We start from the raw sequence: 24,860 nt of genomic DNA, 5'->3' as shown, positions 1-24,860 counted from the left end.
GACTATTTTGGCTATGTACAGCAAAGGATTTATCATCAACACAACAGCCGCAATCATACAATCGCTCTGAATGGGATACGTCGTCCCATTCGTCCTGATTGATGACGACGGCATGCAGATCTCTGACAGACCACTTTGCCTATTATTCTTACATTTATTTCGATTCGACTATCCTTACATTTAATGTTAACAATTACTTTAAATTACTTTAAATTACTTTAAATTACTTTAAATTACTTTAAATACTTTACCTTCTGGAGGGTCTTCAAACAGCTGGTCCTCCAGTCCACTTGACACTTGGTCTAAAAGACATTGGCACATTCATTAGAATCTATTTGAAATGGAATACGCTTTTTCCCACAGGGCCAAATTCACATCAAACATGAGCCTTCCCACCTGCCGCGTGTTCCAAGAGTGCAAATGGCTTCCTCTTCGGACCAAGTGCTCTCCATTGGAGGGTCTTCAAACGGCTGGTCCTCCAGTCCACTTGACACTTGGTCTAAAAGACATTGGCACATTCATTAGAATCTACTAACCAACTAAAAGTTGGCTTGAAGATAACAACAACTGAGCTGTCTGATTATTTCCCCCTGTGTTTTAAAGGTATGTTGTTTTGTTGTGGAGACGATTGAGTGTGGGGTTTGCAAGAGACAATAGTTAGCATGTGGGAGAGAACATAATGCTTAGTAAACTTACTTTTTTTGTCTTCAGGTGTCCTCGCTCTCCACAGTTTGGGAAACCTTTTGGCCAATGTCGCTGTCCATCCCACAAGTCATCATCCATTGTTGCCTTTGTCCCTAATATAAAAAAATCAAAACTGAAAGCAAAGTATGTCTATAACTATTCGACTATTTTTGCTATTTACAGCAAAGGATTTATCATCAACACAACAGCCGCCATCATACAATCGCTCTGAATGGGAGACGTCGTCCCAATCGTCCTGATTGATGACGACGGCATGCAGATCTCTGACAGACCACTTTGCCTATTATTCTTACACTTATTTCTATTCGACGATTTTGGCTATGTAAAGCAAAGGATTTATCATCAACACAACAGCCGCCATCATACAATCGCTCTGAATGGGCGACGTCCCATTCGTCCTGATTGATGACGACGGCATGCAGATCTCTGACAGACCACTTTGCCTATTATTCTTACACTTATTTCTATACGACGATTTTGGCTATTTACAGCAAAGGATTTATCATCAACACAACAGCCGCCATCATACAATCGCTCTGAATGGGAGACGTCGTCCCATTCGTCCTGATTGATGACGACGGCATGCAGATCTCTGAAAGACCACTTTGCCTATTATTCTTACACTTATTTCTATACGACGATTTTGGCTATTTACAGCAAAGGATTGATCATCAACACAACAGCCGCCATCATACAATCGCTCTGAATGGGCGACGTCCCATTCGTCCTGATTGATGACGACGGCATGCAGATCTCTGACAGACCACTTTGCCTATTATTCTTACACTTATTTCTATACGACGATTTTGGCTATGTACAGCAAAGGATTTATCATCAACACAACAGCCGCCATCATACAATCGCTCTGAATGGGAGACGTCGTCCCATTCGTCCTGATTGATGACGACGGCATGCAGATCTCTGATAGACCACTTTGCCTATTATTCTTACACTTATTTCTATACGACTATTTTGGCTATGTACAGCAAAGGATTTATCATCAACACAACAGCCGCCATCATACAATCGCTCTGAATGGGCGACGTCCCATTCGTCCTGATTGATGACGACGGCATGCAGATCTCTGACAGACCACTTTGCCTATTATTCTTACACTTATTTCTATACGACTATTTTGGCTATGTACAGCAAAGGATTTATCATCAACACAACAGCCGCCATCATACAATCGCTCTGAATGGGAGACGTCGTCCCATTCGTCCTGATTGATGACGACGGCATGCAGATCTCTGACAGACCACTTTGCCTATTATTCTTACACTTATTTCTATTCGACGATTTTGGCTATTTACAGCAAAGGATTTATCATCAACACAACAGCCGCCATCATACAATCGCTCTGAATGGGAGACGTCGTCCCATTCGTCCTGATTGATGACGACGGCATGCAGATCTCTGATAGACCACTTTGCCTATTATTCTTACACTTATTTCTATTCGACGATTTTGGCTATGAACAGCAAAGGATTTATCATCAACACAACAGCCGCCATCATACAATCGCTCTGAATGGGAGACGTCGTCCCATTCGTCCTGATTGATGATGACGGCATGCAGATCTCTGACAGACCACTTTGCCTATTATTCTTACACTTATTTCTATTCGACGATTTTGGCTATTTACAGCAAAGGATTTATCATCAACACAACAGCCGCCATCATACAATCGCTCTGAATGGGCGACGTCCCATTCGTCCTGATTGATGACGACGGCATGCAGATCTCTGACAGACCACTTTGCCTATTATTCTTACACTTATTTCTATACGACTATTTTGGCTATGTACAGCAAAGGATTTATCATCAACACAACAGCCGCAATCATACAATCGCTCTGAATGGGATACGTCGTCCCATTCGTCCTGATTGATGACGACGGCATGCAGATCTCTGACAGACCACTTTGCCTATTATTCTTACACTTATTTCTATTCGACGATTTTGGCTATGAACAGCAAAGGATTTATCATCAACACAACAGCCGCCATCATACAATCGCTCTGAATGGGAGACGTCGTCCCATTCGTCCTGATTGATGACGACGGCATGCAGATCTCTGATAGACCACTTTGCCTATTATTCTTACACTTATTTCTATTCGACGATTTTGGCTATGAACAGCAAAGGATTTATCATCAACACAACAGCCGCCATCATACAATCGCTCTGAATGGGAGACGTCGTCCCATTCGTCCTGATTGATGATGACGGCATGCAGATCTCTGACAGACCACTTTGCCTATTATTCTTACACTTATTTCTATTCGACGATTTTGGCTATTTACAGCAAAGGATTTATCATCAACACAACAGCCGCCATCATACAATCGCTCTGAATGGGCGACGTCCCATTCGTCCTGATTGATGACGACGGCATGCAGATCTCTGACAGACCACTTTGCCTATTATTCTTACACTTATTTCTATACGACTATTTTGGCTATGTACAGCAAAGGATTTATCATCAACACAACAGCCGCAATCATACAATCGCTCTGAATGGGATACGTCGTCCCATTCGTCCTGATTGATGACGACGGCATGCAGATCTCTGACAGACCACTTTGCCTATTATTCTTACACTTATTTCTATTCGACGATTTTGGCTATGAACAGCAAAGGATTTATCATCAACACAACAGCCGCCATCATACAATCGCTCTGAATGGGAGACGTCGTCCCATTCGTCCTGATTGATGACGACGGCATGCAGATCTCTGACAGACCACTTTGCCTATTATTCTTACACTTATTTCTATACGACGATTTTGGCTATTTACAGCAAAGGATTGATCATCAACACAACAGCCGCCATCATACAATCGCTCTGAATGGGCGACGTCCCATTCGTCCTGATTGATGACGACGGCATGCAGATCTCTGACAGACCACTTTGCCTATTATTCTTACACATATTTCTATACGACGATTTTGGCTATGTACAGCAAAGGATTTATCATCAACACAACAGCCGCCATCATACAATCGCTCTGAATGGGCGACGTCCCATTCGTCCTGATTGATGACGACGGCATGCAGATCTCTGACAGACCACTTTGCCTATTATTCTTACACTTATTTCTATATGACTATTTTGGCTATGTACAGCAAAGGATTTATCATCAACACAACAGCCGCCATCATACAATCGCTCTGAATGGGAGACGTCGTCCCATTCGTCCTGATTGATGACGACGGCATGCAGATCTCTGACAGACCACTTTGCCTATTATTCTTACATTTATTTCGATTCGACTATCCTTACATTTAATGTTAACAATTACTTTAAATTACTTTAAATTACTTTAAATTACTTTAAATACTTTACCTTCTGGAGGGTCTTCAAACAGCTGGTCCTCCAGTCCACTTGACACTTGGTCTAAAAGACATTGGCACATTCATTAGAATCTACTAACCAACTAAAAGTTGGCTTGAAGATAACAACAACCGACCTGTCTGATTATTTCCCCCTGTGTTTTAAAGGTATGTTGTTTTGTTGTGGACACGATTGAGTGTGGGGTTTGCAAGAGACAATAGTTAGCATGTGGGAGACAACATAATGCTTATGTGACAGGGTGAAGTAGTTGATGTTATACATGAGTGCAGGTGTTAAGTTAAAAAGGGACTCATGCCGCTAGCATGCGTTAAACACGGGGCGATGACGTATGATTAACCAATGGTCATAGACCTTGGTAGAGTATAATAACGGGCTATTCAGACATAACTAAAAGTTGGTTTTGAAATACAACAACGGACCTGTCTGATTATTTCACCCGTCTTTTAAAGGTATGTTGCTTTGTTTTGAATAACGATTGAGTGTGAGATGTGCAAGAGGCAATCGTAGCATGTGAGAAAGAACGTAATGCTTAGTGTTGCTTGTTTACTTCTTTATGTGTGCGCGTAAATGTGCGAGTCTCGGGTATTGTTTACAGCAAGCTACCTTCGGCCGCTGGTTATTTACTTTTTCATGGGTGCGAGTAAATGTGCGAGTCTCGGGTATTGTTTACAGCAAGCTACCTTCGGCCGCTGGTTATTTACTTTTTTATGTGTGCGCGTAAATGCGCGAGTCTCGGGTATTGGTTACAGCAAGCTACCTTCGGCCGCTGGTTGTTTACTTTTTTTATGTGTGTGCGTGAATGTGCGAGTCTCGGGTGCATTGTTTACATCAGGCTACTTTCGGCCGCCGTTATAAGGATAGCATAATAAGTATGCAGTATATGACGGCCGGAACAAAAGGTAACAAGTTACAATACTCATAAGTTATAATCGTTTATGCAGCAAGTACATTGCTCTGGATTATAACGGGTTGTTAATATGTTACTATATATTTGAGTGTTATTGTATATTATGTTTTGTGTGAATTGCTTTGAAATAACTAAAGTTGGTTTTGAAATACAACAAAGAGCCTGTCTGATTATTTCACCCGTCTTTTAAAGGCGAAATACTACCACCCCGTGGAAAATCACGGGTACAACACTTAGTAATGTTTGTTTACTTTTTTATGTGTGTGCGTGAAGGTGCGAGTCTCGGGTGTATAGTCTTTAGCAAGCTACCTTCGGCCGCCATTATAGCGTTAGCATGAAAGTGTGCAGTATATGACGGTCGTAACAAAGAAATGTCAACATTTCTTACCTTTGACAGATGAGATGAATCCGACGTGGTGATTTGGACACCCAAGCCATGCCAAGTTGGTGGATCGAGACCGAGCGTCAACGAGGACCGTTAGGATTTGAATTCTGCCTTTCCGGTCTGATGAGTCACCTGATCAGAAATACGTCACACTTCCGGGAGCAACCCCCCCCCCCCACCCCTGACATTTTGTTAATACGCATGCGCCAAATGTGCTAAAGATTTAAATCAACCAAAGTTAATAGATCCATACTATAAAAATTCTCTTTTAAAAAAAATAGAAATTACGTCCATATCAAAGTTTGTATTTGTGTTTTATTTTTATTTGCGTGTGCGCTTCGCTTGAGTTCATTACGTTATTTTTGTCCAATGCGCATGTGCTTGGGATGAAAATACCTCAAAGTCTCCCAGTAGGAGCACGGTCCTTTGAGAAAACGTTTTTAACAGAGTGGGAGAGCTCCTTTGTGTTTTTATATTTAAGCAATTTAAACAATCACATTTCAGCCATTATTTGTTCCCAGGGTTCTGCAGGCGTTACATCATCAAAAAGCGTCAATTAAAACTGTTGCTTTAACCAATCAGATCAATAGCGGTTTTGTCAACACACAATGGCCGAAGAAGGAGAAGAAATTGATATGGATGAAGATTTACTATCAAATACATTTTCAAAGCGGGCTTTTCAAGAAAGGTTGGTCAACTCCACTGTGGCTAAGCTAGTTAGCGCACTTGTTAGTGGTCAAATGAGGGGACGCTAGTCCAAATTTTGCGGTAATTCCATTAAAAACAGAAGCGTGGCGAAGCAATTGCGACTTCCGTGAGTTTGTAGTGCTTTTAAACCCTCAAAAATACCCAGCAGGCATAAAAAACAGCTCAGTATAGCTCATAATTTAAAAAAGTTCATCTTTCTTAAAATTGATGCAGTGAATTTTAGTGAGAGAGGACCTCTACTTGGATTAAACAACCTTGCCTCAAAAATCTTGACTCACAGTTACCACAAGAGGGCGCCTAAAGACCTTGAACAAAGTATGAATGCAGCAACTTTCTTGACTCACAGTTACCACAGGAGGGCGCCTGAAACCTTGAACAAAGTAAGAATGCAACAACTTTAATTTCAAATTTCTCCAAATGTAATTTGTGAAATTGTATAGTAAGGCTTGTTCCCCCTAAAAAACAACACAGTATAGTAAGGCTTAAAAACGACACAGTATATAATAAGGCCTAAAAAGGACATAGTATAGTAAGGCTTTTTTTTCCCTAAAAACGACATAGTATAAGGCTTAAAAAAGGACATAGTATAGTAAGGCTTTTAGTTGTTTCTGTGTACTTGTAGAGAATGGTGTAGCCACTTGGTTGGCGCAGAGGTTAGTTCCCTGGACTTTCATCTGGGAGACCTGGGTTCAATTCCCAGTCCAGACACATTAGTTATTTCTGTGTACTTCTTGTCAAGAAACTCAAATGACTACTAAGGAAAGTGTATCCACTTGGTGGGGCAGAGGTTAGTGCAACGGATTTTCATCTGGGAGACCTGGGTTCAATTCCCAGTCAAGACACATTTTCCCTTAGCTATTTCTGTGTACTTCTTGTCAAGAAACTCAAATGACTACCTAGGAAAGTGTGTCCACTTGGTGGGCCAGAGGTTAGTGCACTGGACTCCCGTCTGGGAGACCCGGGTTCGATTCCCGCTGTTGCCTTTGGCTGATCAATACACCATGTAGTTCAGAAATTGGAATGATAAGGGGAAAAAAAAAAAACTTTTTAAATTTATATTAAACACTTAGTCATACTTTTCAGTAAAAGGTTATATTCCGAACTGCCGAATATATATATATATATATATATATATATATATATATATATATATATATATATATATATATATATATATATATATATATATATATATATATATATATATATATATATATATATATATATATATATATATATATATATATATATATATATATATATATATATATATATATATATATATATATATATATATATATATATATATATATATATATATATATATATATATATATATATATATATATATATATATATATATATATATATATATATATATATATATATGATATATAGTATCACAAAACCGCGGAATTGACTTAATATTGTACTTGTGAAGTGATGTCTATGTTTTTTTAATAGAGCTACTTTATTTCATTTTTAAATTATGAGATATACGGTGCTGTTTTTTGACTATTGTGAGCATTTTTTACAGTGTTCAAACGCGCTCCTAACACGCGCAAGTCGCAACTTCTACGTCACTTCTGCATTGAGTGAAATTACCGTAAATCTTAGATTAAATGGCAATACTATTTTGAATGTCCGCTCATTTAATTAAGGATTTCGGTGAGTAAAATGTGGTTATATCCCTAAATAATATTTCAATTTGTATGAGGTTATTCCTGCTTTTTATGTGTGTTCAGACAGCAATTCTGAAAGTGTAAATGTGAAATGCACAAAAAAGATTTGAAATGCTTTTATTTTATGCTACATATTAGTCTAATACACGTTACTGTGAAAATAGTGTATTATTTTGTGTTAGCAATGTTGGTTTCATGTAGATATAATTTCAATTTGTTTATTTGTGGCGAATCTACAGACGGCAGTTGTTTTACTTTGCACTGAGACGAAAGTGCGGGCGATGTCAGTGCACGACATTTACTCGACATTGAGGATTTCATCATTCTCGTCTTCTCGCATTACGAGCTGTCCATGCTTGTTCTTCTACGCGGAGCTGTTGCATCGGCACTGCTGAGGATCACCGGCCACATTCCCTCCCTTTGCTCAGTGCTGCAGATCCGGTCTATAAGATTGGATCACTTCCGAAACCGGCCCTTTTCTACTTCGGCCCGCCTTTGGGGGGAGAACAAGAAGAAAAGCTTGCGGCAGCAGCTGGAAGAAGGACGAACAACCATGGACGGCGACATGGAGCAAATCCTTGCCCCTTTGAGGCTAGCAGTCAAGGAACAGGTAACGTGGATTAAATCATTATGTTTCGATCATGGCGCCGCGTTTATTTCCAGTAAATATAACTCAACCAAGTCAATGAATGGGAGGGATTTGCTTGTTAGCTCGACGCTAACATTGACTGGTGAGCGGTCATATCTGCCTGCGCTCCTTTGCCACGTTTCAACCGCGTACACTGCTCATGGGGTTTTAAATGGGTGCGGTCACCCAAAAAAGGGGAAATCAAATGTTATTTAAAGACAAAATAGTCCGTCCATGTATTTTTTGAGGGTTGATTTCCTTTAATGACCCATCAAAACAAGTGTTCATGATTTTGGTATGTAATGTGAATGGAGCTCATCATGCTTGGATCTGTCCATTATAATGTATGGGGTTCTTGGTTTTGTATTGTTTTTGATTGTTATTTTTTTAAACCAGGGGGATCTGGTGCGCCAGATGAAGCAGGATGGTGTTCCTGATGTAGACGTTACCAAAGCGGTGGCTGAACTTAAAGCAAGAAAGCGCAATTTGGAGGCCAAGGTAACCATTGAACACACCATGAAGCTTTTCTATGGATGAATTGATTCAATCTGTGACTACAGGAGCTGTCTTTGCAACCCAAAGATGACATTGTTGACAGAACCAAGATGGAAGACACACTCAAGAGGCGTTTCTTCTATGATCAGGCCTTTGCTATTTACGGAGGTAAACAAAAGGTGGTTTTCTTGAATGATTCATGCATCAACGAAGGTTATCCAACATGTTGGAATTCCTCAGGGGTCAGCGGCCTTTATGACTTTGGGCCGGTGGGTTGCGCTTTGAAGAACAACATCTTGCAGGCGTGGAGGCAGCACTTTATCCAAGAAGAGCAGATCTTGGAGATCGATTGCACCATGCTAACTCCTGAGCCTGTTCTAAAGTGAGCCAAAAACCACACCTTCTTTTTTTTTTTATTTTTATTTTTTTTTTTATTTTATTTTTTTGGCACCTGGTGGTTCCTAGCATCAGCTCCACAGTGCTGAATTGCGGGTTTTTATTGAACAGGTGCACATTAATTCTGCGATTTCATGCATGGGAGCTGTTATTATTGCATATTCCCGTAGCCCGGTTGCAGATACATTCTTATAAAGTGACTTATTGTAAAAAAATCTCACTGTACTAGGACGTTTAGTCACTATTTGTTGTTGTGATCAGGACGTCAGGGCATGTAGACAAATTTGCTGACTACATGGTAAAAGATGTCAAGAATGGTGAATGCTTCAGGGCAGACCACCTACTTAAAGGTAAACCCAATTGGATTAGTAGAAGAAAAAAAATCTAATTGCTAATACTATAGTTGTATTTCATGATATTACCTCTCTTTTTCTGAAGCACATCTCCAAAAGATGATGTCTGACAAGAAGTGTGCTGCTGAGAAAAAGGCAGAGATGGAGAATGTCATCACACAGGTCTGACAGGACTTTACCTTAACTTAACTTCTAGGGATTTACTTTGTTCTCACATTTTGACTTCTGTTTTACAGATGGATAACTTCACCCAGCAAGAACTGACTGACCTTTTTGTCAAGTACAACGTCAAGTCTCCCACCACGGGAAATGACCTCACGCCTCCCATTTCTTTTAACCTCATGTTCCAGACCTCCATTGGGCCAGGAGGGAACATGCCAGGGTACAGGAAGAAAAAAAGATAAGCAATATTTTGAAGATTGTCACTGTTTTTTGTGAAGTAATGGTTGTCTCAAATGATTGTTGTTAGCTACCTGAGGCCGGAAACAGCTCAGGGAATCTTCCTCAACTTCAAGCGACTGTTGGAGTTCAACCAGGGAAAACTCCCATTCGCTGCTGCTCAGATAGGAAACTCCTTCAGGAATGAAATCTCGCCTCGCTCCGGACTCATCCGTGTCAGGTGAGGGAATTCACAACATTGGTTCTTTTTTATTTGTTATGAATGGGACTCTATGTTCATAACTTTTATGAACAGAGAGTTCACCATGGCTGAGATCGAGCACTTTGTGGACCCCAAGGAAAAAGTCCACCCCAAGTTCTCCAATGTGGCCGACCTGGATATTCTCTTGTACTCTTCCAAGGCTCAAACCAGCGGGCAATCTGCACACATCATGAGGCTTGGAGATGCTGTAGAGCAGGTGGGAAAGCCTCATCCATCTAAAAACACAACACAATTAACTTACAACAAATCTTTCTGGTCTCGTAGGGTGTGATCAACAACTCCGTTCTCGGGTATTTCATCGGTAGGATCTACCTCTATCTCACTAAAGTGGGAATAGCCAAAGACAAGCTGCGTTTCCGTCAGCACATGGACAACGAGATGGCCCACTATGCCTGCGACTGTTGGGATGCTGAAACCAAAACCTCCTACGTACGTCTTCACCAATGTTAGGCTGCGCAATTACGCACTAATTTCGTCTTCTCTGCGCAGCAGCAATCATATGGCGCGCAGGAAAATAAAATCCAACTTTTTATATATATTTTTTTATGATTTTTTTTACCCCTTTCCCCATGATAGCGCTGTTGACGTGGCAGCCAGTGGCAGTAGCTCTGTCCACTCTTATGTTTTTTTTGTGTGTTTTACAGCATGTTTTACATGCAAAATTTGAGGGAACATTTGCATGCACTTGCAGGATGTCACTCACACTGGTACTCAGAGGGAGGTTGTCCTTTTGGCCAGACCAATGTAAAATTAGAGGGAACAATGATCTTAACGTGGTTGTTTTTCGCATCTGTGTGTGCTTATTGTGGTGGTTTTACTTTCCAGGGTTGGATTGAAATCGTGGGGTGCGCTGACCGCTCCTGTTTCGACCTGAAATGTCACGCTCAAGCCACCAAGGTGCCCCTGGTTGCCGAAAAACCACTCAAAGAACCCATATCCTTAAAAAAAAAAAAACACCAATGCATTTTGTTTATTTACTCTCACTCTACGTCTTTGGAAATGCTCCTTAATGTTGTCACACAAAGTCGTGAACGTTGTCCAGTTTGAACCCAACAAAGGCGTCATCGGGAAGGCCTACAAGAAGGATGCAAAGATTGCTATGGAGTACCTTGCTTCATGCGATGAGAGTTTTATTACACAAACAGAACAGCTTCTCAATGAGAGCGGGTAAGTTTTAAGAGGAAGAAGTCTGAGGTTCCGGGTTTGTTGAATGTTGACGACTATCTGTTTTAAACTCTATAGGGAGTTCTCCATCAAAGTGGAGGGAAAGACGTTCAACCTGACCAAAGACATGGTGGCTGTGAAGCGGTTCCAGAAGACTTTGCATGGTAAGAACTGAGATCAAGTGGAAGCCATGGAAGTGAACATGCTAAGTATCTTGTCATTCATTCTTAGTGGAGGAAGTGGTCCCCAACGTCATCGAGCCTTCCTTTGGCATTGGTAGGATCATGTATACCATCTTTGAGCACACCTTCCACGTTAGAGAAGGCGACGAACAAAGGACGGTAGGTTGTACGCTCATCCTTCAATACAAACAGACTATTTACTTATTTAATGCTATTCACTCAATGCTTTTTCCTCCCCAAACAGTTCTTCAGCTTCCCTGCTACTGTTGCACCATATAAATGCTCAATTCTGCCTTTGAGTCAAAACCAGGAGTTTGCACCATTTGTCAAGCAACTTTGTAAGTAGCCTTTTTTATTTATTTAAAAGACAATGTACAGATTGGAGGCAAAAGGAAACTGATTGATGCACTCACAAGGTTTTTACTGTTCAAATTACCGATGACTTATTCCATCCTATACCTAAAGCAAACAAAATCTCTTAACTCCTGCCCACTCCATACTTTTCTCTCCTCTTAGCTGAAGCCATGACCAAATATGGCGTATCCCACAAGGTGGATGACTCCGCAGGGTCCATCGGAAGACGTTACGCCCGGACGGACGAGATCGGCGTGGCCTTCGGTATAACCATTGATTTTGACACGGTTAATAAGACGCCTCACACGGCTACTCTGAGAGACCGTGACTCCATGACGCAGATTCGTGTTGGGGTAACACTTCTAACTACATTTTTCGCTCTGAATTATCCATATATAGTGTCTAAAAGGGTAACATTCCTACAATATAAATCCAACTTAACAACTTTTGCCTTCAGGTGAGCGAATTGCCTGTGATCATTCGGGATTTAGCAAATGGTACTCTTACCTGGGCGGATGTGGAGATAAAGTATCCCACTTTCGAAGGACAAGAGACCAGCAAGAGGGATGCAGTTGAGGAATGAAGATTGTGCTTTTCTGCCTATGAAGGAAAAAAATACACAGACTTCTGTTGCATTTGCATCATCCAGGAAGAACATCACTAAGCTTGTATTGATCACGTCCATACAGAGGAACTGTATTTTGACCATGTATGACCACCATGTTTCTAAAAAAAAAAAAAAAGGGAGAAACTCTTATCAGATTGTCTTCAACAGAATGAAGATGCTGACGCTATTTTGCTTTTCAGGCTGACCAGATTGAGACGCTTAACAAACTCAATAAAAAAAACGCCAGCACTTACTGGATGTATTCATACCACTTTTGAAGTGCTCTCTCATTGTCTTAATAATAACAAGTATTGACTACACATGGTTGTTTCTATTCAAGGGAAAAATGATTCATATCTGGGTTTCAAACCACAGCTGCCCAGACGGTAGTCATGTGAGTGAACCACTACACCATGGTAACCATACTTAACTTCGAAATAATTGAAAAGTATTGACTACACATGGTTGTTTTTATTTAAGGAAAAATTATTCCCACCTGGGATTTGAACCACATACCCTCACATCACAGTTAGGGGAACAAACCGCTAATCTATAAAGTGATCACGCTTCACTTTGTCTTTATTGGAAAGTATTGACTACACATGATTGTTTCTATTTAAGGGAAAAATGATTCCTACCTGGGATTTGAACCACACTTGCCCTGACAGCAGTCAGGTGAGTGAACCACTACACTATGAAGTAGTCAAACTACTGTTTGTCTTTATTGGAAAGTTTTGACTACACACATGTTTTTTTCTATTTAAGGAAAAATGATTCCTACCTGGGATTTGAACCACACACCCTTACATGGGAGTCAGGTGAACAAACCTCTACACCATGGTGGCCACACTTAGCACCGATATTATTGGAAAGTTTTGACTACACACATGTTTTTTTTCTATTTAAGGAAAAATGATTCCTACCTGGGTTTTGAACCACACACCCCTACATGGGAGTCAGGTGAACAAACCTCTACACTATAAAGTGGCCACGCTTTACTTGGTCTTTATAGGAAATTACATATGGTTGTTTCTATTTAAGGGAAAAATTATTCCCACCTGGGATTCGAACCACAACTACCCAGACGACGGCCATGTGAGTGAACCACTACACCATGTTGGCCACACTTAACTTTGACATTATTGGAAAGCTTTGACTACACATGGTTGTTTTTCTATTTCAGGGAAAAAGGATTCCTGTCTGAGATTCGAACCAGACCCCTCCACATCGCAGTCAGGTGAGCAAACCTCTACACTATGAAGTGAACACACTTTGCTCTGTCTTTATTGGAAAGTCTTGATTACATGTGTTTTTTTTATTTTTTATTTAAGGGAAAAATGATTCCCACCTGGGATTCGAACCACACCTGCTCCGACAGTAGTCAGGTGAGTGAACCACTACACTATGAAGTGGCCATATTTCGCCTTCCCTTTAGTGGAAAGTCTTGACTACGCATGGTGAAATGGGGAGTATATTACATAATTTAACATACCCCCCATTTAATATATCCATCATTTAATATATGGGGAATGATTTTTTCCCGTAAGTAGAAACAACCATGTGTAATCAAGACATTCCAATGATCATTGCATGAGGTGTGTTTACGTTGTGGCCTAGAGGTTTGTTCCCCTGACTTTTATGTGAGCAGCTAGGGTTCAAATCCCTTTATAGTTTTACTGATCACTACACTATTCATTAACATACACATACACAGATGTGTATGATGACAATAAAAACTTTTGATTTGATATAAAGCGTAGCATCCCATCTTTCTTTTCAAACTATTACTATATTTAATTAAACAAAAAAAGGGAAAAAAAAAGTCGAGGGCGTTCCCTGAATCGACGTCACATTAGTGACCAGGAAGTCAAACAGACCGGAAAAGACATCGGGGAAAACAACGTGTTTTCGTTTACCTGTTTGCTCTGATTTGTTTGTAAACGTCTTTTCAGGTTTTTAATCGCATGATCTAAACATCCTAATTTGGGTCCGATCCAACCATCACACGTTTTTTTAAAGGACAAGAACAGAAGTCCGCCAAGAGGTTGTTGTTTTTGACTTTGGCGGATTTTTGTGTACTCGAAGCATGGCGAAAGGGTAGGAAATGCTCCCGTTTTCTACATTGCAAGTTTCTATAAAGATATGGTTCCACTCGCAGTCATAATATCTCCAAATCGAATTGCGTTTAGTGTTTTTTAATCGTTTCAAAGATCGCACAAGGACAGAAACCTGCTCAATGATGGCTTTTCCAATTCGAAATTCCCTGATTAGACCATTTCTCGTAAAAACGAAAATCCTAATTGTGGAAAGACGCCCTCTCTAGTAATATTGGTGATATCTGACGACTTGATTTATGTATTTATTTTTGGTAATGACCATGTATCGTAAGGCTTTTATATATATAGGCCTTACATATATTTATTTTATATTTTCTAAAACAAAACAAAGGTAGATAGACCATGTAAGGTAAGCCTTTTATTTGTTGAAAACAATGTCATAACTGTCTTTTTTACCCTGTTAGAACAGGTAGTACTATAGTCAGGCTATTTTCTTTAAAAAAAACGACATAGTATAGTAAGGCTTTTTTCCCCTTAAAAACAACATGGTATCGCAAGGCTTTTTTTCATACAAAAATGACCATGTATATCAAGCTTTATACAAACATATGTATGTATGTATATATATATGTATATATATGTATATATATATATATATATATATATATATATATATATATATATATATATATATATATATATATATATATATATATATATATATATATATATATATATATATATATATATATATATATATATATATATATATATATATATATATATATATATATATATATATATATATATATATATATATATATATATATATATATATATATATATATATATATATATATATATATATATATATATATATATATATATATATATATATATATATATATATATATATATATATATATATATATATATATATATATATATATATATATATATATATATATATATATATATATATATATATATATATATATATATATATATATATATATATATATATATATATATATATATATATATATATATATATATATATATATATATATATATATATATATATATATATATATATATATATATATATGTATATATGTATATATGTATATATGTATATATGTATATATGTATATATGTATATATGTATATATGTATATATGTATATAGTGTATATATGTGTATATATGTGTATATATGTGTATATATATGTATATATATATATATATATATATATATATATATATATATATATATATATATATATATATATATATATATATATATATATATATATATATATATATATATATATATATATATATATATTTATTTATTTTTTTATTTTAAAGACACAAAATAAAACAAAGGTAGATAAACCATGTATGGTAAGCTTTTTATTTGTTGAAAACAATGTCATAACTGTCTTTTTTTTACCCTGTTAAAACAGGTCAACAACATGGTGAACAAGTGGTCAGCACATCAGCCTCACAGTTCAGAGATCCAGGTTCCATCCCAGGTAGGTTCTGACGACATAGTATAGTAAGGCTTTTCCCCCCTATAAAACAACACAGTATAGTAAGGCTTAAAAACCTTAAAAACGACATAGTATATATTGTAAGGCTTAAAAAAGGACATAGTATAGTAAGGTTTTTTTTCCCTAAAAAACGACACAGTATAGTAAGGCTTTTTCTCTTGAAAAAAAAAAAAACATAGTATATATAGTAAGGCATTTAGTTGTTTCTGTGTACTTCTTGTCAAGAAACTCAAATGACTCCTCAGGAAAGTGTAGCCACTTGGTTGGCGCAGAGGTTAGTTCACTGGACTTCCATCTGGGAGACCTGGGTTCAATTCCCAGTCGAGACACATTTTCCCTTAGTTATTTCTGTGTACTTCTTGTCAAGAAACTCAAATGACTACTAAGGAAAGTGTATCCACTTGGTGGCGCAGAGGTTAGTGCACCGGACTCCCGTCTGGGAGACCCGGGTTCGCTTCCCGCAGTCGACTTTGGCTGATCACTACACCATGCAGTTCAGAAATTGGAATGACAAGGGAAAAAAAAAAAAAATCTTTTTAATTTATATTAAACACTTAGTCATACTTTTCAGCAAAAGGTTATATTCCGAACTGCCTTCGGCAGTTCGGAAGACAGTTGAAGGACCTGTCCGTGCGAAAGGCGTTCTCGGGTCGGCCTTCGGCCGACCCTCGACCGCTTGCTTGGTCAGTCAACCGCCGACACCGGGGATCGATCCAACACCTCTCCGGCCGAAGGCGAGTGTGCAACCCACTACACCAACTCGTGCCCCACTTATACATGGGTGTTGAAACGTTTTATCCCTGGAAATGGGGTGAAACACTTAGTCATTTTTTTGGACAAAATGCTTCATCCACTACTGAAGACTTATTTATTTAGTTAAACACTTAGGCATTAGAACTTATTCTTTTACCTGAATAATATTTGGAAAATCTTTGCAGGCACTGGGATTCGAACCCAGGACCTCAGTGGTGAGAGACTGATGACTTATCCACTGGGCCACCACTTTGCAAGATGAAATGGTAGTATTAGTTGTTTAACCCTGGAAATGGGGTGAAACACTTAGTCATTTTTTGGACAAAATGCTTCATCCACTACTGAAGACTTATTTAGTTAAACACTTATGCATTAGAACTTATTCTTTTACCTGAATAAAATTTGGAAAATCTTTGCAGGCACTGGGATTCGAACCCAGGACCACAGCGGTGAGAGACTGATGACTTATCCACTGGGCCACCACTCTGCAAGATGATATAGTAGTATTAGTTGTGTTGTCCCTGGAAATGGGGTGAAACACTTAGTCATTTTTTTCCCAGATCATACTTAGAACTTTATGGTATCTTCAAGTGGGAAATGTTAGGTCAACACCAGCACAAGTTAGGTCACCTCCCTAGAACTCCTCCCACATCATCCACCTGGTGAAATCTACATACTTCATCTGCAGGTGAGTAAGAAAAACAAAAGTAAACAAGTATTTTCTGCACGGCAACATGAATGTCTCTTTTAAACTTTCTTTTTTTGTCTTCAGGTGTCCTCGTTCTCCACAGTTTGGGAAACCTTTTGGCCGATGTCGCTGTCCATCCCACAAGTTGAAAGTTGAAAAGAAAGTTGAAAGCAAAGTATCTCTTGTTCTATTGTGTGTCCTTGACTATTATTTATAAGAAATATATTTTTTTGTAAGGGGATGTGGCTATGAACACACACACACACACATACTTTGATCGCTGCAACTATACTGCCGTTATTCAATAAAAAAAAACACCTTACTATACTATGTTGTTTTTTAATTTTAAAAAGCCTTACTATACTCTGTTGTTTTTTTTAAAGCCTTACTATACTCTGTCTATACCAGGGGTGTCAAACATACGGCCCGTCTGGTGATTTGGTACGGCCCGGGGAAGAAAGCTGCATTGTATAAAAAAAATATGAATTTTCTTTAAAATGTGTAGTTCTAGTATTGTTTTAGTACGCACAGACAACATGACTTGACATTTATTTATGTTCTTATGATATTCTCTTGTTCATAATGTATTGTTCATAATGTGAAAGGAAACTTCTGTTAATAAACATTTTGATAATTTACTCATTCTGTGCACTAATTATTAGTATTAGTGACTAATACAAAGGAAAAAAAGTGGGGTTATTGTTAGTTCTATGTCACTTTTCTCTGTCATCATTTGAAGGTCTTGACTACAAGTACACAGAAACAACTAAGGGCCTTACCAAAAAGCCTTACTAAACCATTTTAGACAAACTTAGATTGACGTTTTATGAATGGATTAAAAAAAACTGGATTAAAAGCCCTGCATATCCAGTTTTTTTTTATAGATCAAAACAATTATTTTAGCTTTTTTATATGATATAATATTATCTATTATGTTTTTTGAACTAAAAACAAAAAAATGATTAAAAATGACATACATAAAAAGGACATATACATATAATATATGTCATTTAATGTAATATATAATATAAGTAATTACATTGTTTAAAAAAAAGGTAAAATCCAGTTGTTTGCATTTTAAATGTATAAATAAGAAAATTAAAAATGTTCAACTCTAAATCTATACATGCTGGAAAGGATAGTGCTGGTTCTGAATTGAGTTTAGCCTTGGGCACATTGTAAAATAAAGGAAAACATGCAAAAAAAGAAAAAAAAGCACACTTACATCTGGATGATGCAACTCATAGGCTTGGTTTCAGACATTACTAGAAGTATGAAGCAGGGTGAAGACAAATAGGCTCCTCCTGTTGGGTTGGGCCGGTGCTGTTCAAAGGGGGGCGACAAGGAGAAAAAATATCCGCACAACTGGCTCTTAGTTGCGGGCAGACAACATTTGACACACGCACGCTCACTCACTTCAACGTGGCACAATGGAACAAGCTTTGGCACCTTTGCGAGAAGCTGTACGAGAGCAGGTAAGTAATTTGGGGCAGAACATGACACCACACCAACAACATTGATGGAATAGACACACTTATGTTAAAATCCCACTTCTATTGTTTTGACTTCACTGTGCAGTAATAAAGCGGCGTGAATACTTTATCTAAAACTATGAGATTATGCATGCAAAACATTTTTGCACAAGTTAATGCCTCTGGTTCATAGAATATCTTGTAAAAATAAACTGCACGAGTTTTTCAACATTACAAGATATAGGCAGTTCATGCCTCAAATGACAATGTCCTAAGGGTAACTTGGTGGCAAGCTTGAAGGAACAAGGAGCCCCAGAGTTGGAGGTAAACCAAGCCATCACAGAGCTTAAAGCTCGCAAGAAAATATTGGAAACGAAGGTAATGCCATCCGCAGACAGCACTTACATTTATTCTGTCATAATGAAAATAAAAGCAATTGTTGTGACTTAGGAGCTGTCCTTGCAACCTAAAGATGACGTTGTGGACAGGGTAAAAATGGATGACACATTAAAGAGGAGGTTCTTCTACGATCAGTCATTTGCCATATATGGAGGTACGTTAAAACAATGTCATTCTAAATATTAAAATTGAACTCCTTTGTAGAAGTGTAAGAAATAGGAGGTGAGATATTATCAAGCTACTTCCTGGTTCTGCTCTATGACAAACATTACTAATAATTATATAACACTACACTAACAGCAACACTGTTAGTTCCCTTTTTATTTTTATTTTTTTTACACTTTGTAATTATAATATAATTCCCTTTTTCAGGTGTGGCTGGCCTGTACGACTTTGGGCCGGTGGGCTGCGCCCTGAAGAACAACATTCTCCAGGTGTGGAGGCAGCACTTCATCCAAGAGGAGCAAATCCTGGAAATTGACTGCACCATGCTCACCCCCGAACCAGTCCTAAAGTGAGCACATAAAAACAAAATGAATGCAACATTTTCTAATACTTTGGAACTCATAAATCAGGACCTCAGGCCACGTGGATAAGTTTGCCGACTACATGGTGAAAGACGGCAAGACGGGAGAATGCTTCCGTGCTGACCATCTCCTTAAAGGTGATTGCAGAGTCTACTTTCTATTTTTCTTTAATGCTAGAAGTAACAACTAATGACAGGTTGTCAGATTTGTAGGTGGGTTGGGGTTGGAATTTTTTTGCTTACAAAGATAATTGTCCTTTACGAGCCCATGATCATTTAGATTGGATTTTTACCTTTTCTTTCTTTTTGCCTGGAGCTAGATTTGACATACTTGATTTGTTATCTTGAACCTGGTCCAAGAAATCTGTAGTTTCAGGTGTCAAATAACAACCTGCACATACTATGCATTTTCGTTCTCCAACTATTCTTTTGGATTATTAAGTGACTCTAAACATTCATTCTCACCACAAAACTCATAACCACAAATGTTACAAGTTACACAAGTAGCTTCAAAAACTTTCACATGAATACTTGGCATTTTCAATTGCATTTGGCAGGCTTGTTGAGTCAGATCTGTGTTTAAAACCCAATTTGTCTGCATCTGGATAAAACATTCTCCATATTTTTGCTCCTGTTAGACTGGTTGATCAACTGTCCTCTCAACGTCTAATTTTCCTAAAAGCTATTTACCAGCATTATAATACAGAAAAAGAAAATGTAGTACATTTAAACCTGCATAAACAATTTTTGAAATCTACTCAACAGCCCACTTGAAGAAAGTCATGTCCACCGAGACGTGCACACCTGAGAAGGTTGCCGAGATGGAAGATGTGATCACTCAGGTGGTGCTTAGATGGTCATATAATGTTATATTCTACTACCTTGTCCCTGCTTTCATCTATGTGGTTTTATGTACGCCAGATGGACAACTATACACAGCAGCAATTGGGCGAGCTATTTGTAAAGTATGACGTCAAGTCTCCCTCCACTGGAAATGACCTCACCTCTCCCATCTCCTTCAACCTCATGTTCAAAACCTCTATTGGGCCTGGAGGCAACACACCTGGGTACTACTATTACTATGTATAATACTCTGCTTTAGTTATATTGCTCCAGTCAAATTACTCATGCACATTGCCACTAATCAAAGTATTTCAACATGTAGAATTATTATTATTACAACAAATACTGCTATTTTTCATAACATCACTTCAACCACTAGTAGGTAGTACTTATTAGTACTTCTAGCAATTCACCTATTTAAATAACTGACGACATCAACCTTGACTCATTAATACAACAGTACTTAAAATTACTAAGTGCATTTCCACTACTACAACAACACCTCCCTTGTACTTATAGTATAAGAATCCTTTTTATTGGCCAAGTAATGTTCCAAATACACAAAGAATTCGTTTTTTTTCAGTAAGTGTAGTAATCAGGATAAATACCACTACCACCGCCAAAACTACTAATACCACAACTTATTAATAGCATGACTTACTGTTAAAACTTTTTTACCTTCACTTGTACTCGTAGAAATAGTAGATCCAAGCCAACATAAAAATACCACAACTAGCAAGTACATTTAGGATTAAATATCAGCAAGGATACCGCTACAAAACTTTTTTTTTTTGTTGACTCTGGTGATTTTCTTTTGTATTTTGCAGCTATCTGAGGCCAGAAACAGCTCAGGGAATGTTCCTAAACTTTAAGCGACTTCTGGAATTCAACCAAGGAAAGCTCCCTTTCGGCGCAGCTCAGATCGGAAACTCCTTCAGGAACGAGATCTCGCCTCGCTCCGGCCTCATCCGTGTCAGGCATAAAAACCAAAGCCCTCGTTTTTTTCTCTCAACTTCTTCATTTAATGCTTAAAAGTACTGTGAAACTTATTCACGTTTTGCAGAGAGTTCACAATGGCTGAAATCGAGCACTTTGTAGACCCCAATGAGAAGATCCACCCCAAATTCTCAAATGTGGCCGACCTGGAGATCCTATTGTACTCCTCCAAGGCTCAGACCAGCGGCCAGTCTGCACAAATAATGAGACTAGGGGATGCTGTGGAACAGGTATCTAAACCAGCATGCATGAAAAGATGGATGTACGTACTTCAACATGAATTTCACCATGCAGGGCACCATCAACAACTCAGTACTGGGCTACTTCATTGGCAGAATCTACCTGTATCTTCTCAAAGTGGGTCTTAGCAAAGACAAAGTACGCTTCCGTCAGCACATGGAGAACGAGATGGCTCACTACGCCTGCGACTGCTGGGATGCCGAGTCCAAAACCTCCTATGCAAGTTTACCCTCCTTCCTCCTTGCTGTCTACCAAAATGACTGTTATTTAATCCCATAATTTTGCTTCAGGGTTGGATTGAGATAGTCGGGTGCGCCGACCGTTCATGCTACGACCTGTCTTGTCACACCCGTGCAACCAAGGTCCCCCTTGTGGCGGAGAAGCCCCTGAAAGAGCCAATATCCTAACAAGTTCACCTCTTATAAATATCAATTTCAAGTGAATCTTCACGAGACAATTTAGCCGCTTCAAAAACCACTTTAACGCATAAACACAAGGTGATCAACGTGGTCAAGTTTGAGCCCAACAGAGGCGCCATCGGAGCGGCATATAAAAAAGACGCCAAGCTGATTTTCGAGTACCTGGATGCATGTGATGAATGTTTTATCGACGGACAGGAAAAGCGTCTCAATGAAAGCGGGTAAGTAGCAATTCAATGGGCATTTGTCGTCTAATCTAATCTTTAAGTATAAATATGTCACTGTACACTAAATGAATGTCATTTGTCTTGTAAAGAGAGATCAGCGTGACAACGGAGGGCAAAACATTTAAGCTTTCCAAAGATATGATTGCAGTTAAAAGATTTCAGAAAACAGTACACGGTAAACAATGTTTACATTTCTTTGGGTTGGGGATAGTGGTCAACATAGCGTCATTGTTTCAATACTCATTCATCCACAGTTGAGGAAATCATCCCCAATGTTATCGAACCATCCTTTGGCATCGGCAGAATTATGTACTCCATCTTTGAGCACTCCTTCAACACACGAGAAGGCGACGAACAGAGGACGGTGAGGACCATGACTATTTTTAAATGTGAAAATGTACTAATAGTTTACCTCAATCAATATGTTTGATTGCAGTATTTCAGTTTTCCTGCTACTGTCTCACCCTACAAATGCTGCATCCTACCTCTGAGCCAAAACCAAGAATTTACACCTTTTGTGCAAAAACTATGTGAGATCATCACTTTCAGATACACACAATGCACCAAATTGTCTTATACTATATATCAAATATTACATTCCAGACAAAAATTCCTCCAACTTCTGATAACTTTATTTCTATCCTCATCAGCTGAGGCTTTGACAAGAAAATGCGTGTCCCACAAAGTGGACGACTCGTCAGGATCCATCGGAAGGCGCTACGCCCGCTCCGATGAAATCGGCGTGGCGTTTGGGGTCACCGTCGACTTTGACACTGTCAACAAGACCCCTAACACCGCCACCCTCAGGGACCGCGACTCCATGCGACAGATCCGTGTCGAGGTAATTGACCAAATATACAAATGAATCCTTCAGTATTCGTTAAAAACCTCACTAAAACATTAGCCTCACCAAAAATATATATTCCCTTTAAATTCAATTATTTCCACGTGATTCATCACTATCAATTTCAACTGCTTTCTGGTTTGTTTTTGTTGTGACAGTGTGCACACGGCCTAAATATTTATAAATGATGTACCTTTACTGGTACCTCTTTTTAAAGTGCTGCGCCTGATGTCCTCACGAATGGGGGAGGCTTGTAGATAGCGTATCCAAGTGTCATCCATTGGCCGTCGCCTCAGCTGAATAGAGGAGCAAGTTTTTTGATACTAGTTTGGGGTCAAAGTTTTACTGATCAAGGGAAAATACCTGGACTTCTCAGCAGACCATGTGTTTGTCGTCTTCTCTTTCCAGCTTGAAAAATCCAATGAATTCCTTCCAACACAAAATTCACACTCATATCATGCATCCATTCTATTCAAAATTGAGCAAACAGTTAAAAAGTAGATTTTGTCCTTCCTACTTGCACACCTGTTCAATTAATACGGACTTCCTACATGTGAATATGCACAAAAAGACAACAGCAACACCTAAAGGCAAACTTGAAATCTGCAGTACATTAGTTGTTGCTTTTCTAACACCTTGTGGCAACTATCCAAAATGTCCAATCTATTTTGCAGATGTCTTCAAATATTGTCATGCATTTTGGCATTTTACTAATATTAAACATAATGACGGTTTAGGTGGACGCATTGCCGGAGATGATTTGGTCCCTCGCCAATGGCGTCTCTAGTTGGCCTGAGCTGGAAGCCCGGTACCCGCTTTTTGGAGGACAGGAGACCAGCAAGAAGGAGTAAACTTCATGGTAAATTTCAGGATGATTTTTAAGGAACGTCAAATTATTATATAAAGGGCTACAAAACATATTAAAGGAACAGAATGAGGACATCCATTAGCAGCTGTGCTTGTTGAGTTCCCCTGTGGCACACTACTCATTACACAATTCTTCCAAAATTCCCCAAGGAAATGTTGTTGTTGTTGTTGTTATGAATACGCACGACTACCTTTTTGCACCTCCTGCTTGCCCTTTTTCTAATAAATGTCATATGGTTCTTTTTATGGATGTGTCCTATATTTGAGCGGCGCATCTATTTTCACTTTATATTGTGTGTTGTTGTGTATTGTGTTGGCACCCGTGTGCGGAATGCCAAGTATGGACGTGGCTAAACATTGCAACAGACTTACACGCTCCCAAAACAGCC

The 24,860-nt window shown here is 38.7% G+C and overlaps 4 protein-coding genes, 1 long non-coding RNA gene and 1 other non-coding gene across 7 annotated transcripts in view; 4 read left to right on the top strand and 2 right to left on the bottom strand.

Annotated features, from left to right (window-relative positions):
- Positions 1–5,471, bottom strand: part of LOC144209415 (uncharacterized) — a 28,661-nt gene extending 23,190 nt beyond the window's left edge. Inside the window, exons 1-5 of the mRNA XM_077735698.1 lie at positions 5,359–5,471; positions 4,055–4,105; positions 697–797; positions 397–499; positions 252–302 (exon numbers count right to left, since the gene is read on the bottom strand). Coding sequence (XP_077591824.1) covers positions 252–302; positions 397–499; positions 697–783 — 241 coding nt within the window. The 5' untranslated portion in view covers positions 784–797; positions 4,055–4,105; positions 5,359–5,471. The remainder of the gene's footprint in view (positions 1–251; positions 303–396; positions 500–696; positions 798–4,054; positions 4,106–5,358) is intronic.
- LOC144209419 (glycine--tRNA ligase-like) overlaps positions 1–24,760 on the top strand; it is a 118,887-nt gene extending 94,127 nt beyond the window's left edge. Inside the window, exons 2-18 of the mRNA XM_077735701.1 lie at positions 19,040–19,113; positions 19,387–19,488; positions 19,561–19,663; positions 19,882–20,023; positions 20,085–20,173; positions 20,801–20,877; positions 20,957–21,102; positions 21,706–21,855; positions 21,942–22,104; positions 22,169–22,333; positions 22,405–22,513; positions 22,610–22,754; positions 22,850–22,935; positions 23,015–23,124; positions 23,197–23,290; positions 23,411–23,601; positions 24,342–24,760. Coding sequence (XP_077591827.1) covers positions 19,069–19,113; positions 19,387–19,488; positions 19,561–19,663; positions 19,882–20,023; positions 20,085–20,173; positions 20,801–20,877; positions 20,957–21,102; positions 21,706–21,855; positions 21,942–22,104; positions 22,169–22,333; positions 22,405–22,513; positions 22,610–22,754; positions 22,850–22,935; positions 23,015–23,124; positions 23,197–23,290; positions 23,411–23,601; positions 24,342–24,455 — 2,031 coding nt within the window. The 5' untranslated portion in view covers positions 19,040–19,068 and the 3' untranslated portion in view covers positions 24,456–24,760. The remainder of the gene's footprint in view (positions 1–19,039; positions 19,114–19,386; positions 19,489–19,560; positions 19,664–19,881; positions 20,024–20,084; positions 20,174–20,800; positions 20,878–20,956; positions 21,103–21,705; positions 21,856–21,941; positions 22,105–22,168; positions 22,334–22,404; positions 22,514–22,609; positions 22,755–22,849; positions 22,936–23,014; positions 23,125–23,196; positions 23,291–23,410; positions 23,602–24,341) is intronic.
- On the top strand, positions 5,802–12,859 carry gars1 (glycyl-tRNA synthetase 1). 2 transcript variants are annotated; one of them, XM_077735699.1, is made up of 18 exons: positions 5,802–6,043; positions 7,985–8,355; positions 8,770–8,871; positions 8,934–9,036; positions 9,109–9,250; positions 9,526–9,614; positions 9,703–9,779; positions 9,854–9,999; positions 10,087–10,236; positions 10,312–10,474; positions 10,543–10,707; positions 11,104–11,212; positions 11,301–11,445; positions 11,521–11,606; positions 11,674–11,783; positions 11,869–11,962; positions 12,141–12,331; positions 12,436–12,859. In XM_077735699.1, the coding sequence occupies exons 2-18, from the start codon at positions 8,098–8,100 to the stop codon at positions 12,559–12,561; spliced, it is 2,256 nt and encodes a 751-aa protein (XP_077591825.1). In that variant the 5' UTR covers positions 5,802–6,043; positions 7,985–8,097; the 3' UTR covers positions 12,562–12,859. The 2 variants fall into 2 exon arrangements, with proteins under 2 accessions (XP_077591825.1, XP_077591826.1); XM_077735700.1 differs by lacking the exon at positions 5,802–6,043 and adding an exon at positions 6,428–6,443.
- Positions 9,317–9,453, top strand: LOC144210012 (small nucleolar RNA SNORA84). The gene has a single exon (XR_013329307.1). It is a non-coding gene; the product is annotated as a small nucleolar RNA SNORA84 (small nucleolar RNA).
- On the top strand, positions 13,411–14,111 carry LOC144209267 (uncharacterized). The gene is made up of 4 exons (XR_013329065.1): positions 13,411–13,545; positions 13,627–13,680; positions 13,769–13,822; positions 13,917–14,111. It is a non-coding gene; the product is annotated as an uncharacterized LOC144209267 (long non-coding RNA).
- zbtb47b (zinc finger and BTB domain containing 47b) overlaps positions 16,045–24,860 on the bottom strand; it is a 30,040-nt gene continuing 21,224 nt past the window's right edge. The window contains exons 15-22 of the mRNA XM_077735704.1: positions 23,968–24,033; positions 23,798–23,900; positions 18,864–20,018; positions 17,518–17,632; positions 17,342–17,435; positions 17,108–17,236; positions 16,762–16,997; positions 16,045–16,218 (exon numbers count right to left, since the gene is read on the bottom strand). The gene's annotated coding sequence lies outside the window, so the exon portion shown is untranslated. The remainder of the gene's footprint in view (positions 16,219–16,761; positions 16,998–17,107; positions 17,237–17,341; positions 17,436–17,517; positions 17,633–18,863; positions 20,019–23,797; positions 23,901–23,967; positions 24,034–24,860) is intronic.

This window comes from Stigmatopora nigra, chromosome 16 (assembly GCF_051989575.1).
Source record: "Stigmatopora nigra isolate UIUO_SnigA chromosome 16, RoL_Snig_1.1, whole genome shotgun sequence".
NCBI lineage: Eukaryota > Metazoa > Chordata > Actinopteri > Syngnathiformes > Syngnathidae > Stigmatopora > Stigmatopora nigra.
This window is presented reverse-complemented; position numbering and strand designations above follow the sequence as displayed.

Excerpts from the sequence above, each read along its gene's own strand:
- gars1 (XM_077735699.1), top strand. The coding sequence starts at position 8,098 with ATGCTTGTTCTTCTACGCGGAGCTGTTGCATCGGCACTGCTGAGGATC. Across the intron at positions 9,780-9,853 it reads TGGAGAATGTCATCACACAG|ATGGATAACTTCACCCAGCA; the intron begins GTCTGACAGGAC and ends TCTGTTTTACAG. Across the intron at positions 12,332-12,435 it reads TGACGCAGATTCGTGTTGGG|GTGAGCGAATTGCCTGTGAT; the intron begins GTAACACTTCTA and ends TTTTGCCTTCAG.